At 43.8% G+C, this 15,205-nt stretch overlaps 1 protein-coding gene across 5 annotated transcripts in view; it reads left to right on the top strand.

The window, feature by feature from the left end:
* The window catches only part of LOC119659152 (protein groucho), a 305,782-nt gene extending 293,651 nt beyond the window's left edge, over positions 1-12,131 (top strand). For all 5 annotated transcript variants that reach the window (XM_038067100.1, XM_038067098.1, XM_038067099.1 and 2 more), the window contains 6 exons: positions 5,407-5,595; positions 5,654-5,907; positions 7,991-8,240; positions 10,687-11,110; positions 11,172-11,371; positions 11,562-12,131. In XM_038067100.1, the coding sequence (XP_037923028.1) occupies positions 5,407-5,595; positions 5,654-5,907; positions 7,991-8,240; positions 10,687-11,110; positions 11,172-11,371; positions 11,562-11,669 (1,425 nt within the window). In that variant the 3' untranslated portion in view covers positions 11,670-12,131. The remainder of the gene's footprint in view (positions 1-5,406; positions 5,596-5,653; positions 5,908-7,990; positions 8,241-10,686; positions 11,111-11,171; positions 11,372-11,561) is intronic.
* The last annotated feature ends 3,074 nt before the right edge of the window (positions 12,132-15,205 follow it).

The following is a 15,205-nucleotide window of genomic DNA, read 5'->3' as shown; positions in this document are numbered from 1 at the left end:
CTCTACAGACAGAGCACATCTTTAGGGCCTTCTTATAGACCTTCTTTATAGACTGCGCTGAGTTTATGGTCATTGTATGATATGTGAAATGCCCTTCCCCTAATAAGGGTGGCATAAAGCAAGATCGCGCTTACCACCCTGGTAATAAGTGACCTCTAAGTATACCGCGGTCCTTATCCGTTTGGCATTATCCTTGTCAAGGACATACTCACCGTGAATCACTTATCACAAGTATGGTGCACTTGCAGTGATGATCTGATTGTCAATTCTAATTCGGGCGTAATTACGCTTCCGACCCTTTGTAATGGGGATCGCTTCCGTTTTTTTTTCTCCGCAAGTGCCAGTGCAACGCTCCCTAACCAGGCCTTAAAAGCACTGATTGCTTCGCATGAGTATAACTCAGCACCCTCTAGATGCTTTGCGACTACAACCAATGCTATATCATCGCCGTAATCCACCATTGTACATGATGTTCTGTAGTAGCGAGCCCAGTGCAGAACTCTGTAGGACACCCGCGGAAACAACGTACTCTTTGGGTCCGTCATCGGTGGCACACCAAAGCCTCCTTTCTAATAAGCAGCTTTTAACAAAAGCAGCGAGTTTATTATAGAAATCTCTTGCAACGTGTTGTGTTCCCACTTACGGGATACTAATCGTTGCAAGAGATTTCTGTAATAAACTCCAACTGGCCAAATTAAAATCATTACCCTTTCCACCGCTTCCATGCTATTGGAAATATCTCCTCGATCATGCACGCTGCAAACAATTCAGCGGACGGGATGCGGTCTGGATTTTACGGCAAGCTTAAGGGCTCTGTTCATTATCCAGTCCAGGCTCCAAGCTTTATTGTCGCCAACAGGTCGGCTATGGTTACTGCAGGAATTGCCGTCACATTCAGAGATTTCTGAAAACTGTCAGTGCTTCCCTCTTGCTGGAGGAATAACCCCTGGATGATTTTCAACAAGTTGGTAGGGCACGTGATCTGTGGGGATGAACGGCCTCTGATCTGCCTTGTTACAATTTAACAGACGCTCCCCCGCGGATTTACATCCATTTCCGCTTCTTTAAACATTCCCTTACTCTGTTGGATGGCGAGCTTGAAGTTTTTGCATGCTCCTATTTTCCCTAATCGATCCTACTTATCGCCTTCTGAGTCGTTCGTCTAGCTCGGAGACGTCGAAGGCTGGTCAGTTTACTATTTCACCAGTAGTTGGGCTTTCTACTGGGGAATGTGCATCTCCTAGGCATAGACGCCACGAGGTTAGTTTAGCCACACTTTCAAGAGAGTTTCCTCATCCAATGCTTTTTCAGACCAGCCTGATGTCTTCTCGACGTTGGGTATGCTGCTTCCCTGTCCTGTGGCTGTCTACCTATCTGACTGTCTGTCACATACGATTTATTCGAAAACGGTTGAACCTATTGTCACGAAATTCAGTGAAAATGTGTGATATCTAAATCCCAAGGCAAGTGGCGCTATTTTCTGTTGAACTCAATGGAGTATAGTCATATGGGGTATCAAATAAAAGGGCCCAATTAGTACTTTCTGAAGTTGTTTTTGATATTAGACGGAACATAAGGGAGTAAAGGCTCAAGTTAGCATAGCATATTATCAAAGTTTAGAAATTTACTTAAGTTCATCATAGAGGGTATATAATAAGATAGGACATCATTCTGAAAAGTTTAAAGGCAACCTAACTATTATAAGTTATACACGGTCAGTGACTCAGCCCCCTAAAGTGAACTCATACGGCGGGTCAAAAGGGAGCATCTTAATTTTCCTTTTTATTATTATTATTTCCGAGTTATCACAATCTCGGCAGATGCCGAATTTTACCTAACACTAGCACTAAGTGCCAAGCATTTAGGCTCGGACGATCCTACCTACTTAAAAACTAAAGGGGCACTGGTGGTGGTGGCCGGTGGTAGGTCAGAGGGAGAATCCGGCGAGTACTCCCCGCAACATCGAGCACGTATGCAGAATGGTGTACTTCTGCATGGTTTGAACCAGACTGTGCGAAAGTCCCAGGACATCAAGGGAACTCGTCAGGGATTTAGGTACAATACCTGTAGCTGACAATATTATGGGAATTACAACCACCCGCCCGAGACGCCAAATTTCTTTGATTTCCCGAGCCAATGGCTCATAGTTCACGTTCTTCTCCACGTATTTCCGTTCAATGTTGCTATTATGGGGGATAGCAACATCAATAATGTACGCGGAGCGACCCGTCTTGTCAACTAACAGTACGTCAGGCTTGTTGTGTGCGGTATGGCGATCAGTCAGAACTTGCCGGTCCCAATACATGCTGTAAGCAAAACTATCAAGTACTGCTTGCGGCTCATATCGGTAAACCGGACATGTCCCCGTGATCAGCCCATGCTTGTATACAAGGTTTTGATGGATAACCTTACATACAGCATTATGCCTGGTGATGTATTGCACCGGTGCCATAACAGTACAGCCAGAAATGAGATGGTCCAACGTCTCTAACGCCGAACCACACATTCTGCACTGGTCGTTCTCCACCCGTTCTTTCATGATGAGCTTTTTATAAGCTCGGGTGGCGACCACGCCATCCTGAATTGCATACATGAACCCCTCTGTCTCAGCAAAGAGCTCCCCAGCACACAGCCATCTGTTCGACAGATGCAAATCGACAAATGGCTGCCAAATACAATTCACGTGTTTACCGTGCATTGCCTTCGACTTCCATTCATCGATCCGCTCCTGGTCCGACTTCACCCCACTCAGAGGATTGAAAGATCGATCCTTCAAGTTAAGTGGAGTCAGTCCACAGTCTGCCTTACAGACAGCCCCATGCAAGGGGCTCGCCTGCTCTTTACTGTAAAAATAAGCGCGCAGCGAGTCGATTTGGCGATGATGTTGTGCCGCCACGTCAACCACGCCCCTACCTCCGATGTCACGAGGCAGGTTCATCCGCTCCACGGCAGACTTTGGGTGATGCATTCGGAATTTGGACATAGTTGTCCGTATCCGCCGCTGGACGTTTTTCAGGTCGGTCTTCGTCCACGGCAATATTCCGAATACATAAGCCAGTGAAGGGATAGCGAATACATTCAACGCGCTTATTTTATTCTTCCCCGAGAGATGCGATTTCAGCACCAGCTTTACACGTCGCAGGAATTCGGATAGCAGAGCTTCCTTCAGATCACCAACTCGAGCATGGGTTCCTTGTAGAATTCCTAGGTACTTGTAGAAGTCTGTCTCGTTCATAGCTTCGATGTGGAGGTCACCAATGCTATGTCCGGCATGCGGCTCGTGATGACCTTTGCGGATGGCTTGGATTCGACATTTGTCTAATCCAAACTCCATCCGAATATCACGGCTGAACATGTCCATTATTCGTAACAGACTTCTAAGATGGTTGTCAGTACCAGCATACAGCTTGATGTCATCTAGGTACATCAAGTGTGTCAGTTCGCACTTAGCACGTAGGTCATATTTTATTGCAAAACCATGCCCTCTAGCATCATTCAGTAGCCGTGAAAGGGGGTTCAGTGCCATACAAAACCAAAGAGGACTCAATGAATCCCCCGGGAAGATGCCCCTCCGTATACGGATGGGCTCTGAGGTATTAGCACCCTCAGATGTACGCACCGATAAGGTGGTATGCCACCCTTCCATGACTGTCACCAAAAACTTTATTAGTTTCGGATCAATGCGATACAGATGTAGGATGTCGATTAGCCAGGTATGCGGAACGCTATCAAAAGCCTTGGCATAATCGATATAGCAACTGAAGAGGTTTCTTTGACCTCTAGTTGCTTGTCCTACAACTACCGAGTCGATAATGAGTTGCTCTTTGCAACCCCTTGACCCAACTCGGCAGCCCTTCTGCTCCTCGGACAGAATATTGTTGGTCTCGAGGTGCGCATTGATCCTTCCACTAATAATGGACGTGATGAATTTGTAGAGGGTTGGTAAGCTAGTGATCGGTCTTGTGTCTGCGGGGTCCTGCACCGTGTCCTTCTTAGGGATAAGGTAGGTAATCCCCGCAGTGAGGAAAGGTGGAAATTCCTCCGGCCGACTCATGACCTCATTTATACTGCGTGCCAACCGACTGTGTACGCTGGTAAATTTCTTATACCAGAAATTCTGCACCCGATCCAGACCTGGGCCCCTCCAGTTCTTCGAGATGTTTATGGCTCGTCGAACTTCCTCTTCGGTAACATCCGCGAAATTCATGCCAACTGTATTGGCATGGCGGGTGCCTTCGGCGGTGATCCACTCAGCATGCTCAGCATGCTGGGCAGGTAACCCTCAAAGTCCACCCCAATACTCTTTCGCTTCCGTCACCGAGAACTGTATTGTCTGGGCGCTCTGTTGGGATTCGTTGAGAGATTTGAAAAAGCTCCGCTGATTCCTCGCGTATGTTGCATTCTGGACACGTCTGGAATAACTTTCGCCATACCGTCGTAACCGACTGCATATGACAGAAAGTTTCTGTTTTAGTGTGTCCAGAAGTTCGACTACGGGTGTCTCACAGGGGATGGCATAGTTCCGGCAAATCTGTCTGTCTGTCTGTCCATCCGTCTGTCTGTCTGTCACAGGCACTTTTCTCAGAAACGGCTATACCGATTGACACGAAATTTGGTGAGAAGGTGGGAACTGTGGACCCCCCCCCCTAAAGGGGGGTGTACAATTTTTTTTCACCAAATATAGTCATGTGGGGTATCAAATGAAAGGCCTCGATTAGTACTTTTCGAAGCCGGTCTTAGTTTTGAGATTTTTTAAAAAGGCGGGGAGTGGGAGGGGTGCATAGTAATGATTTCTTTAACGGAGCCATTCTCAGAAACTACCCAACCGAAAAATCTGAAGAAAATCATGAAGCTGCCTCTATACGGTACCCAGGCCTCAAAATACTCTCCATACCGATATCTGTTCAAATTAAGTTAATAATAGTATATTACCGTATTTTTGGGAAAATTAGGTAAAACCCCCCTTAAGTTTATGTCGGAGTTATAAAAGTTGGTGGCAGTATAAAATATAATATGAAGCATATTATCTCCAAGTTTGATTAAAATCATACTATTAGTAACAAAGTTACAGTAGCTCAAAGTTGCCTTACCGTGTAAATTTACAACCCGGAGTACTAAATCTGATATGCTAAATGCATATTCTTAACGGGCTACGTTCAAACGGGATAGTTCTACACTCAAATATACTCAGACAAGAAACAAACAAAACCTTTCATACCTGAAGCGCCCAGCTTCCGGTTTCCCGGCTTGTTTAGTTATTTGTATATCAGTATCAATTACTCGAGACAGACATATGCCTTTATTATACCTGAAGCGCCCAGTTTCCGGTTTTCGTATGAATGTTTGTCAGTTTCTACACTTCTGAAAAAATCTATATATTTAAAAAAAATAATTATTTGATTTCAGGAATCTCCATCACCTCGCCCAAACGGTGATCATGTTTCTTTGGAATCCCGTGACCGAGACAGCATCGGATTGAATGGTGATCGATCTGATAAACCTGGAGGAAGTAACTCAAAACCTTCGAGTGAAAGACCACCATCCCGATCCGGTTCGAGCTCATCTCGTTCCACGCCAAGCCTTAAAACAAAAGATGTAAGTTCAATAGCATGAAGTCAAAAAGTTGATTCAATAATCGATTTTTTTTTGTCAGCTTGATAAACCAGGAACACCTGGAGCTAAAGCGCGAACGCCTACACCGAATGCCTCAGTACCTGGCAACCCGAAACCGGTTGCACCCCAGCCACCGCCGGCTGGTTATCCAAATTCACCATATCAAAGGCCACAAGATCCCTATCAAAGACCGCCACCTGATCCTGCGTACGGCCGACCACCAATGCCTTATGATCCTCATCCAAATATGCGAACAAATGGTATTCCGCTATCGGGAGTAGCGGCTGGAAAACCGTAAGTATAATTTAATTATATTATTACATATCACGTCCCTTTATTATTGTTGAAATTATTGGGCTGAGTAAAAATGTATTGCCATTTATCATGGAATAAATTTTAATATTTGCTTTCGGGTTCTGATTCTTCGGCCTCCTCCGATCCAGAGCTCCTGTATTAGTGCGACGTCGATGTCCTCCTCTAGGAGGAAGACCAGCAGACTCACTGAGGCGCATTTCGAGTGCCGCAGATTCATCTGCGCTACCTTCAATATGATTGATGAATTTATATGACCTTCTAGTACTGGCTCTTGAGCAAGACTCCAGTGGACTTCTGCTTTCCGGTGGCCGACATTCTTGGCAACCGTTGCTTTTGGTGGAACCCCCAAAGTCAACAATTTCAGATTAAGAATACTATACCTGATACTCGCTCCACTCAACTCAAAAACATCGGCTCCCTAGCTTGAAACCACTGGTTCATCTGCCGCCTTGCTCCCAGAGATCTCTGTTATTAGGTACTGTACTGCCCTCGTCGTCTACTGTCTCCTGGCTGGATGCCAGCAACTAATAATCCGATGATGAGCCTGGCATCACCATCACTTGTTAAGGTTTTGTGTGAAACAAAACATTATTAAAATTAATTCAATGTCTGTCTGTCAGTCTGTCACATCCAATTTACTCGGAAACGGTTGAACCGATTACCAGGAAATTTTTGGTGAAAATATGTGGCCTGTGTATCCCTTTACATGCAGCAAGTGGCACCATTTTGTGTTGAGTTTGAAGAAGGACTACCCATACATGCGAAAGGGTTGTGTACATTTTTTATCACCGAATATGATCGTGTGGGGTATCAAATGAAAGGGCTCGATTATTACTTTCCGAAACTGATCTCATTTCTGATATTGGGTGGTACATAGGGGAGAAAGATCTCAGAATGTATGCCCCGAAAAGTGAGCAAGGTCTCCTTCTCAGAACCTACCCAACCGAAAAATCGGAAAAAATCGCAGTGATGCATATATATGAAAACCTCAAAATACATCCGGTTCCGATATCTGCACAAATAAAGTTAATAATAGTGTATTACTATGTTTTAGAAATTTACTGTAAAACCCCTCCTAAGTTCATCCCAGAAGTACAAAATTAGGTATCAGCTTAGGCGATAATGTAGAACGTAATCCTGCAGACAATCGAACTCTCATTAATAAAGTTATAGAGGATTAAAGTTTCGCATTTCAGGGAAGTTAATTGCACCCTAAGACGTATATGATGGCGGGCGGTTGCTGGAAAGTGGTCAATTTTTTCAGCGAACCATTTTCAAAACTTTCCCAACCGAAAAATCTGAAGAAAATTACGTTGTCACGGGGAAAATGTCTATCCTGGCTAGGGTGCCCAAAGCATTGAGAGTATTAAAGACCAACTCCCCGTTGGCCACACAGCTCTCGACGTATGCTGTTCCACCTTGGCTTGGATTCTTTTTCAGTGCAGGGAGGGCGATCCACGGGTTGTTTCTTCCCCACCAGATCTGCTGGTCCCTAACGCATGACTAGTAGGCAAACCAGATCCTCGTCAGTTGAATGAATCTACTCCCAGCCCGGCCCTAAATACTCTTAGCTCGGCCCTACACACTCCTGGCTCGGCACTGTACACTCTTGGCCCATCCAGAGACAGTTTCCAGCGGCGACCGCAAGGCAGTCGTGTTAGAGCTTGCCGAATTATGCAACCTTAACCTGAAGTATAATCAGACTTCCAGGGGCAGTGGTTTTCGCTTAGTCGAGCCCGACCATTGTATATGAGGGTGCAGAATTGTCAACCATCGATGACATCTCTTCAAAAATTAGTTTCGCCATAGTTTCTTTTTTTTAGCAAAGAAGTTAATCACAACTCGCGGCTCTAAATTACGAGAATTTCTAGTTCCCTTACATGGTGTCCTTACTTTAAGGGTTAACTGTTTAATGAACCAAATATGAGAAAGGAATATTGTTTATGCTGCTCTATCTATCTATCTTATCAGTAACGAGACCATAAATTATCGCTAAATCTCTTTCCTCATGCATAAAAAAGATGTTTTTACTTACTTAAAAAAGGTATTTTTAACATTTCAGTGCTTACTCCTTTCATATGAATGGTGAAGGAACTCTACAACCGGTCCCATTTCCACATGATGCGCTTTTAGGACCAGGAATTCCCCGGCATGCCCGGCCACTCAGCACTCTAGCTCATGGAGAAGTGGTATGCGCAGTCACAATATCGAATCCCACGAAGTACGTGTACACTGGAGGTAAAGGCTGCGTTAAAGTTTGGGATATATCCCAGCCAGCAAATAAAAACTTCGTAAATCAGCTTGATTGTTTGGTAAGATTTTTTGTATCATTTTACTCTTCTTCTTCTTTTTCTTCAGCCTTTGTCCCGTCCACAAGCGGGGTCGACTAATCGTGATCGATTTCGCCATTTAGCTCTGTCGAACGCCTGATCTGGGATTCAATCTGAGACCGTGTTGTATGAGGCGATCATTCCATTTTTGGACAAGTTGTTCGAGATCATTTTTGCTATCAGATGCTAGGAAAACATCATCTGCATAAAGCAGTGTGTAGGGCGCAGGTCGTTGGATATCCCGAGTGATGGTGTCCATAACAAGAACAAAGAGGAATGGTGAGAGAGCGCTTCCTTGATGAATACCAACAGAGACACGAAGCGGATTTGATACACCCGCTGTACTTCGAACTTTACTTTTCGCTTCGTGGTAGAGCAATTGATCTCAGCGCACGAGTTCTTCTGGCACTAAGTGTTGTCGTAAAGCATACCAGATGAGTTCGTGTGGCATACGATCAAACGCTTTCTCTAGATCCAGATGTGCAATGCAAAGAGGGCGATGTTTCTCACGGTGTTTCTCCGTGAGTAACCGCGCAGCGTGTATTACTTAAGTAGTTCCGCAGTTTTTGACAAATCCCCGATTTCATTCATTTTATTGCCTCCTCGACTTCAGTTGCGCTGACAGGAAATGGCCCAAATGTCGGCAACGATTGTGGAAGTGGAGAATGAGCAAATTCTTCAGTTGAAATCTGCTCGCCATCTATCTGTTGCGGCTCGACGGTTGGTAAGCAAAGTACCGTTCTTGTTATTAACGCAACACAAGTATTCGATATCCTGTGTACGTTCGTTACGGCTTTTAGCAAATCGATACAGATCTCTCTCGTCATCCTCGGTGTCTAGTTTATCGTCAAGATTTTTGTAATGGTTCGCTCGGGTGACAGCAACTACTTTCTTTGCTTCCCGGTTGGCATTTTTATAAATTTGCCAATTGACCGGTGTTTTATCGTCGAGAAATTGGTGGTAGAGGCGTTTTTTTTTCACGGACTTTCATTTCAACATCATCATTCCAAAGCCAAGTTTCTCGCCTGATGTACCGCTTACTCGGCTTGGTGACCCCGAGGGTTGCAGAGGCCGCTTTGTGGAGTGTTACTTTCATTTGATTTCACGATTCTTCCACATTCGTAATGGTCGTTAATCGTGTGAGTGAGATCGTTTCTTCTTTCTTCTCACCAAATCGCCACCATTTAGTGCGCGGCGGGCCAGTGCGTTCTGTTTCCACTATACAATGTAGGAAGATGAGACAATCGTTTGATGAACCATGTATTCATAAGTACAAGGTCATGGGTGTCCGCAAAATCGATTATACGCTCGCCACCCTCATTGTGCGCTCCGACCCCTTTCCCCCATGGCACCTGTTACCGTCTGCCTTTTCACCCACATGACCATTAAGGTCGCCGGCAATGATAATATAGTCGTCAGCAGGCACTTGGCAAGTCTTTTCATCGAGAAGTTGCCAGAAGGCATCTTTCTCGGCATCAGCTCGACCTGTCTGTGGTGCGTACGCGGTGAAGAAGTGAATAGTACGATCAACTGATATAATGGTGACGACTTCGGCTTCTTTAATGGCATCACGGAAACCTTCTGAGATGGCAATGCCAAGACCATATTGAGTGTGTGGGATGCCAAAATAGAGAAATTTATAGCCATTTTTACCGCGTTCGCGTTCAATGTCGCAGCTTTTGGCACCAGACCATCGGGTTGTTTGCAGAGCGCAGATATCAATACGCTTTTTCCCAAGGGCTCTTGCGAGTTCCTCGGTCTATCCAGTTAGGGTACCAACATTTAGCGTGCAGACACGTATTTGTTTTGTTCGTTTTGTTCGGACTAACTTGCTTACGTCCTGACGCCGTCCATGCGCCAAGAACCTGTGGCGCGGCAGGATCTGCGGCATTCGAAATTTATTTCGAATGTTGCGGATGCGGACGGGTAGATGGCGAACTCTCCACTCAGTCATTTTCTGAACGCACCAGGGGAGTGGAGAATTAGCGGTGGAAAAATGCCGTTGGTTGGGACAGTAAGGACCGCATGGAAATAAGTCGGTCTCTTCTGTACCCAACCGCGGCGCTGAACACTCGGTATTAGATCGCTCGTGACTTGAATCAAAGTTTAAAAAGTTTTATTATTATTGTATTTGTTATTTGACGATTTGGCTTTTCACTCGAAATTGGGAGTTTTCGTGCTAATTGAGTTCCTCTGTTGTACGAACTAAAAAGTTATACTTAAAACCCTTGCTCATTTCTCGACAGGACCGGGGCCCGTCCTGCGCGTCGCCTGAGGTGGACGCCCTAACATTTCGTTTGTATCATTTTACTGCTTGTAAAGATATTAAATTGACCGATAACCCCGTCAATATCGAATTTTGAAATAAAAAAAACAATTTCAATGCCTAGTTTCCTACGAAGTAATGAAGAGCATTTTCTTTTCACAGCAACGTGATAATTACATTCGTTCAGTAAAATTACTGCCGGATGGTCGAACCCTAATAGTTGGTGGCGAAGCCTCTAATCTGTCAATTTGGGACTTGGCGAGTCCTACGCCCCGTATCAAAGCAGAATTAACATCTGCTGCGCCAGCTTGCTACGCACTCGCCATTAGTCCCGACTCAAAAGTATGTTTTTCGTGCTGCAGCGATGGAAACATTGCAGTTTGGGATCTTCACAATCAAACATTGGTTCGACAATTTCAAGGACACACCGATGGCGCATCCTGTATCGATATTAGCCCTGACGGCTGCCGATTATGGACGGGCGGATTAGATAATACGGTTCGTTCTTGGGATTTAAGGGAAGGACGTCAACTACAACAACATGATTTTAGTTCACAAATTTTCTCGCTTGGATATTGCCCTACAGGTAAGCTGATTTAATTGGGTAGTTTTCAATTAATAACTTCAACAATGCATCTTATTTGTAGGCGAGTGGTTAGCGGTTGGTATGGAAAACTCTCATGTGGAGGTTTTACATACAACCAAGTCTGATAAATACCAACTCCATTTACATGAGAGCTGTGTGCTGTCGTTAAAGTTCGCTACATGTGGAAAATGGTTTGTTTCTACTGGAAAGGATAATTTACTGAACGCATGGCGGACACCGTACGGTGCTAGTATATTCCAGGTAATTTTATTATTTATAAATAGACCAAACTTATTCCCCGAAATGCAAAAGTTCATTATTATATTATTGGGATGAAAAAAATGCGTTTTAAGTTAAAAATGTCTGGCCTATAGTCGGTATCAATCTGAACAGAATAAGGACTTCCCACCTCCAAAATGCAATTATCATTTGTCTATCTTTCTACTTATAGTCAAAGGAAACATCTTCGGTGCTTAGTTGTGACATATCAACAGATGATAAATACATTGTAACGGGATCAGGTGATAAAAAGGCAACAGTCTATGAAGTGATGCATTAATAAAATGCATAAAATCGAGAAAGATGGGGATGATACAGTGAGATCAGATTGCTCGGCATTTGTACATTTCGATGATTAAGCATCAATGCCAAGTATAAGTAAACGGGAAATGGTAATATAGAAAATATACAGATCGAGAACAAAAAACTAACTACACAAAAAGGACTAATTTTAGCATTTAAGTTGGAATTGAACAATTTCCACGGATAATTATTCTGCTCAAATTCGTTTAGATTTCTAAGTTCTGTTAGTTCCTGTGCATTTGTTGTGCATCTTTATTTTATTTTCTGACTAACAGCTGGATTTATAGTGAATGGCTTAGAGACATTTTTTCTCTAGGTAAATTATTTTTTTATTTAGATAATGACAAAAGTACCATTTAATGCTTAATTTATGTGAAGAAACGGCGGCTTGATTTTCGATCATGTAAGTGTAAACCAATAAACCTTTTATTCAACATTCTTTCGATCATTCTCATTTTGATTTGCAGCACTGAAATGATAAATTGAAGAGTTGTATCAATTATTAGCGCTGAGCATCTTCGGTGTTTAATACAAGAAAGAAGAAGGATAGAATTATTTTTTAATTACAGTTTGTTCAAGTCATCCTTTACCGTATCAGAAAATCTGATCTAATCTGAATGGAGACGTAGCTATTCAAACAGGTTTCTGGAGATGGAAAATCTAATTGATTGGATTTTCCACCCTTTGCGAAAGTCAATATGGCAGACCTCTTGCAAATGATTGCAGCGCAGAACACTTCGTTATTCGTTAGGGTCTAATACTAGTTTAGACTTTTCATAATTGGAACCACTGCCTTTCATAGATTTTTATTTTATTTTATCACAGTATCATCAGAAATCATCTACTTTGATGTTAAACCATTTATGACTGACCGATTTTTCAACACTTTTCATCATCATCAACGGCGCAACAACCGGTATCCGGTCCAGGCCTGCTTTAATAAGGAACTCTAGACATCCCGGTTTTGCGCCGAGACCCACCAATTCGATATCCCTAAAAGCTGTCTAGCGTCCTGACCTATGCCATCGCTTCATCTCAGGCAGGGTCTGCCTCGTCTTATTTTTCTACCATAGATATTGTCCTTATAGATTTTCCGGGCTGGATCATCCTTATCCATACGGATTAAGTTACCTGCCCACCGTAACCTATTGAGCCGGATTTGATCTACAACCTGACGATCATGGTATCGCTCATAGATTTCGTCGTTACGTAGGCTACGGAATCGTCCATCCTCATTTAGGGGGCCAAAAATTCTTCGGAGGATTCTTCTCTCTAACGCGGCCAAGAGTTCGCAATTCTTCTTGCTAAGAACCCAAGTCTCCGAGAAATAAATGAGGACTGGCAAGATCATTGTCTTGAACAGTAAGAGCTTTGACTCTATGGTGAGACGTTTCGAGCGGAACAGTTTTTGGAGGCTGAAATAGGCTCTGTTGGCTGACAACAACCGTGCGCGGATTTCATTGTCGTAGCTGTTATTGGTTGTGATTTTAGGCCCTAGCTAGGAGAAATTATCAACGGTCTCAAAGTTGTATTCTCCTATCTTTATTCTTCCCGTTTAACCAGTGCGGTTTGATGTTGTTTGTTTGGTTTTCGGTGCTGACGTTGCCACCATATACTTTGTCTTGCCTTCATTGATGTACAGCCCAACATCTCGCGCCGATCGCCGCCTGCTCGATATTGGATAAAGGCAATTTGTACGTCTCGGTTCGTTCTTCCCATGATGTCGATACCATCAGCATAGGCCAGTAGTTGGGTGGTCGTAGACCGTTGTTGATGTCGAATGGTCTTGAGAGTGATCCTGCTGCTTTTATTTGGCCTCGCGCATTGGTCAGGATCAGCCTAGTCAGTCTTATCACTTTCGTCGCGATATCGAATTCTCTCATCGCCGTGTACTGTTTTACCCTGGCTATACTATCATAGGCGGCTTTAAAATCGATGAAAAGATTGTGTAATTGATGTCAATTATTCCATCAGTTTTTCCGTCGCTTGCCGCGGAGAGAAAATCTGATCTGTTGCTGGTTTGCCTGGAGTGAAGCTCCTTTGGTATGGGCCAATGATGTTTTGAGCGTATGGTGCTATCCGGCTTAACAAGATAGCAACGTGATACCTCTATAATTGCTGCACTGTATCATATCTCCTTTTTTATGTATGAGACAGATAATGCCTCGTTGCCAATCGTCAGGCATTGATTCGCTATCGCACACTTTGAGCGCAAGTTGATGAACCACTTGGTAGAATTGGTCGCCTCCATAGCTAACCAATTCGGCTGTAATTCTATCGGCTCCTGGCGACTTACGATTTTTAAGATAGTCATCCCGTTTGAAGGCCGTTTTATTGGCTGTTTTTAAGAAATTTTTTGTGAAGAACTGGAGAAAGATACAAATACCAAATACAAATTTTTACCATAGAATTATTAATATCTTGGGCGTGCAGCCCGATCACATAGTTCGTTATTGAAATACAGAGTGATATATACACCCATCTCCCAAAAAAGGCGTTTTTCTGCTGCCAAGCTAGAGGGCGCTGTGATCATCTTAGAGAAAAAAAAGCAAAAGGCGTTTTAACATTCAGACTTAACTACAGTCCGCAGACTAGGATTATTAAAAAATATTGAAAGCTATAAGGCCTACAAATAAGTTCTGTCGGTTTTTTTTTTAAATTTGAAGCTTTATTGTGAAAAATTGGTTCTACATTCACTGTTCAAGGTATTGCCCATCGCTAGCCACAACTTTCTTGCATCTTTCAGGCAATTCATAGATGCCATCGCGCCAAAAAATGGCCGGCTTGGCCGCTATCCACTCATCGAGCCATTTTTTGAGTTCGTCGTAATTGGAGAAGTGCTGGTCAGCCAGGCCATGCTGCATCGACCGGAACAAATAGTAATCAGAAGGAGCAATGTCTGGAGAGTACGGCGGGTGGGGTAGGACTTCCCATTTCAACGTTTCTAGATATGTTTTAACGGGCTGTGCAACATGTGGACGAGCATTGTCATGTTGGAAAATAACTTTATCATGCCTTTGCTGGTATTGCGGCCGTTTTTTCTTGAGTTCCCGGCTCAAACGCATCATTTGACGTCGGTAGAGTTTGCCCGTGACCGTTTCATTCGGTTTTAGCAGCTCATAGTATACCACACCCAGCTGGTCCCACCATATACACAGCATGATCTTCTCACCATGAATATTCGCTTTAGCCGTCGATGATGAGGTATGGCCGGGGTATCCCCACGTTGCCCGACGCTTGGGATTATCGTAATGGATCCACTTTTCATCGCCAGTAACTATTCGATGCAGAAAACCCTTCCTTTCTTGTGATTGGAGCAGTTGTTCGTACGTGAAAAAACGGCGTTCGACGTCTCTTGGCTTCAGTTCATACGGAACCCTATTTCCGACCTTTCGGATCATTCCCATTGCTTTTAAACGGCGGGAAATAGCAGTGGGATTTGTATCGTGATTTGCCGTCGGATACCAGTCGACTCAGTTGTGAATGAGTACCTGAGTCAAATCAGGGTAATAA

The sequence above is a fragment of the Hermetia illucens genome, chromosome 6, assembly GCF_905115235.1.
Source record: "Hermetia illucens chromosome 6, iHerIll2.2.curated.20191125, whole genome shotgun sequence".
Classification (NCBI taxonomy): Eukaryota; Metazoa; Arthropoda; class Insecta; order Diptera; family Stratiomyidae; genus Hermetia; species Hermetia illucens.
Note: the sequence above shows the minus strand (reverse complement) of the source record. Positions and strands in the feature narration are given on the sequence as shown.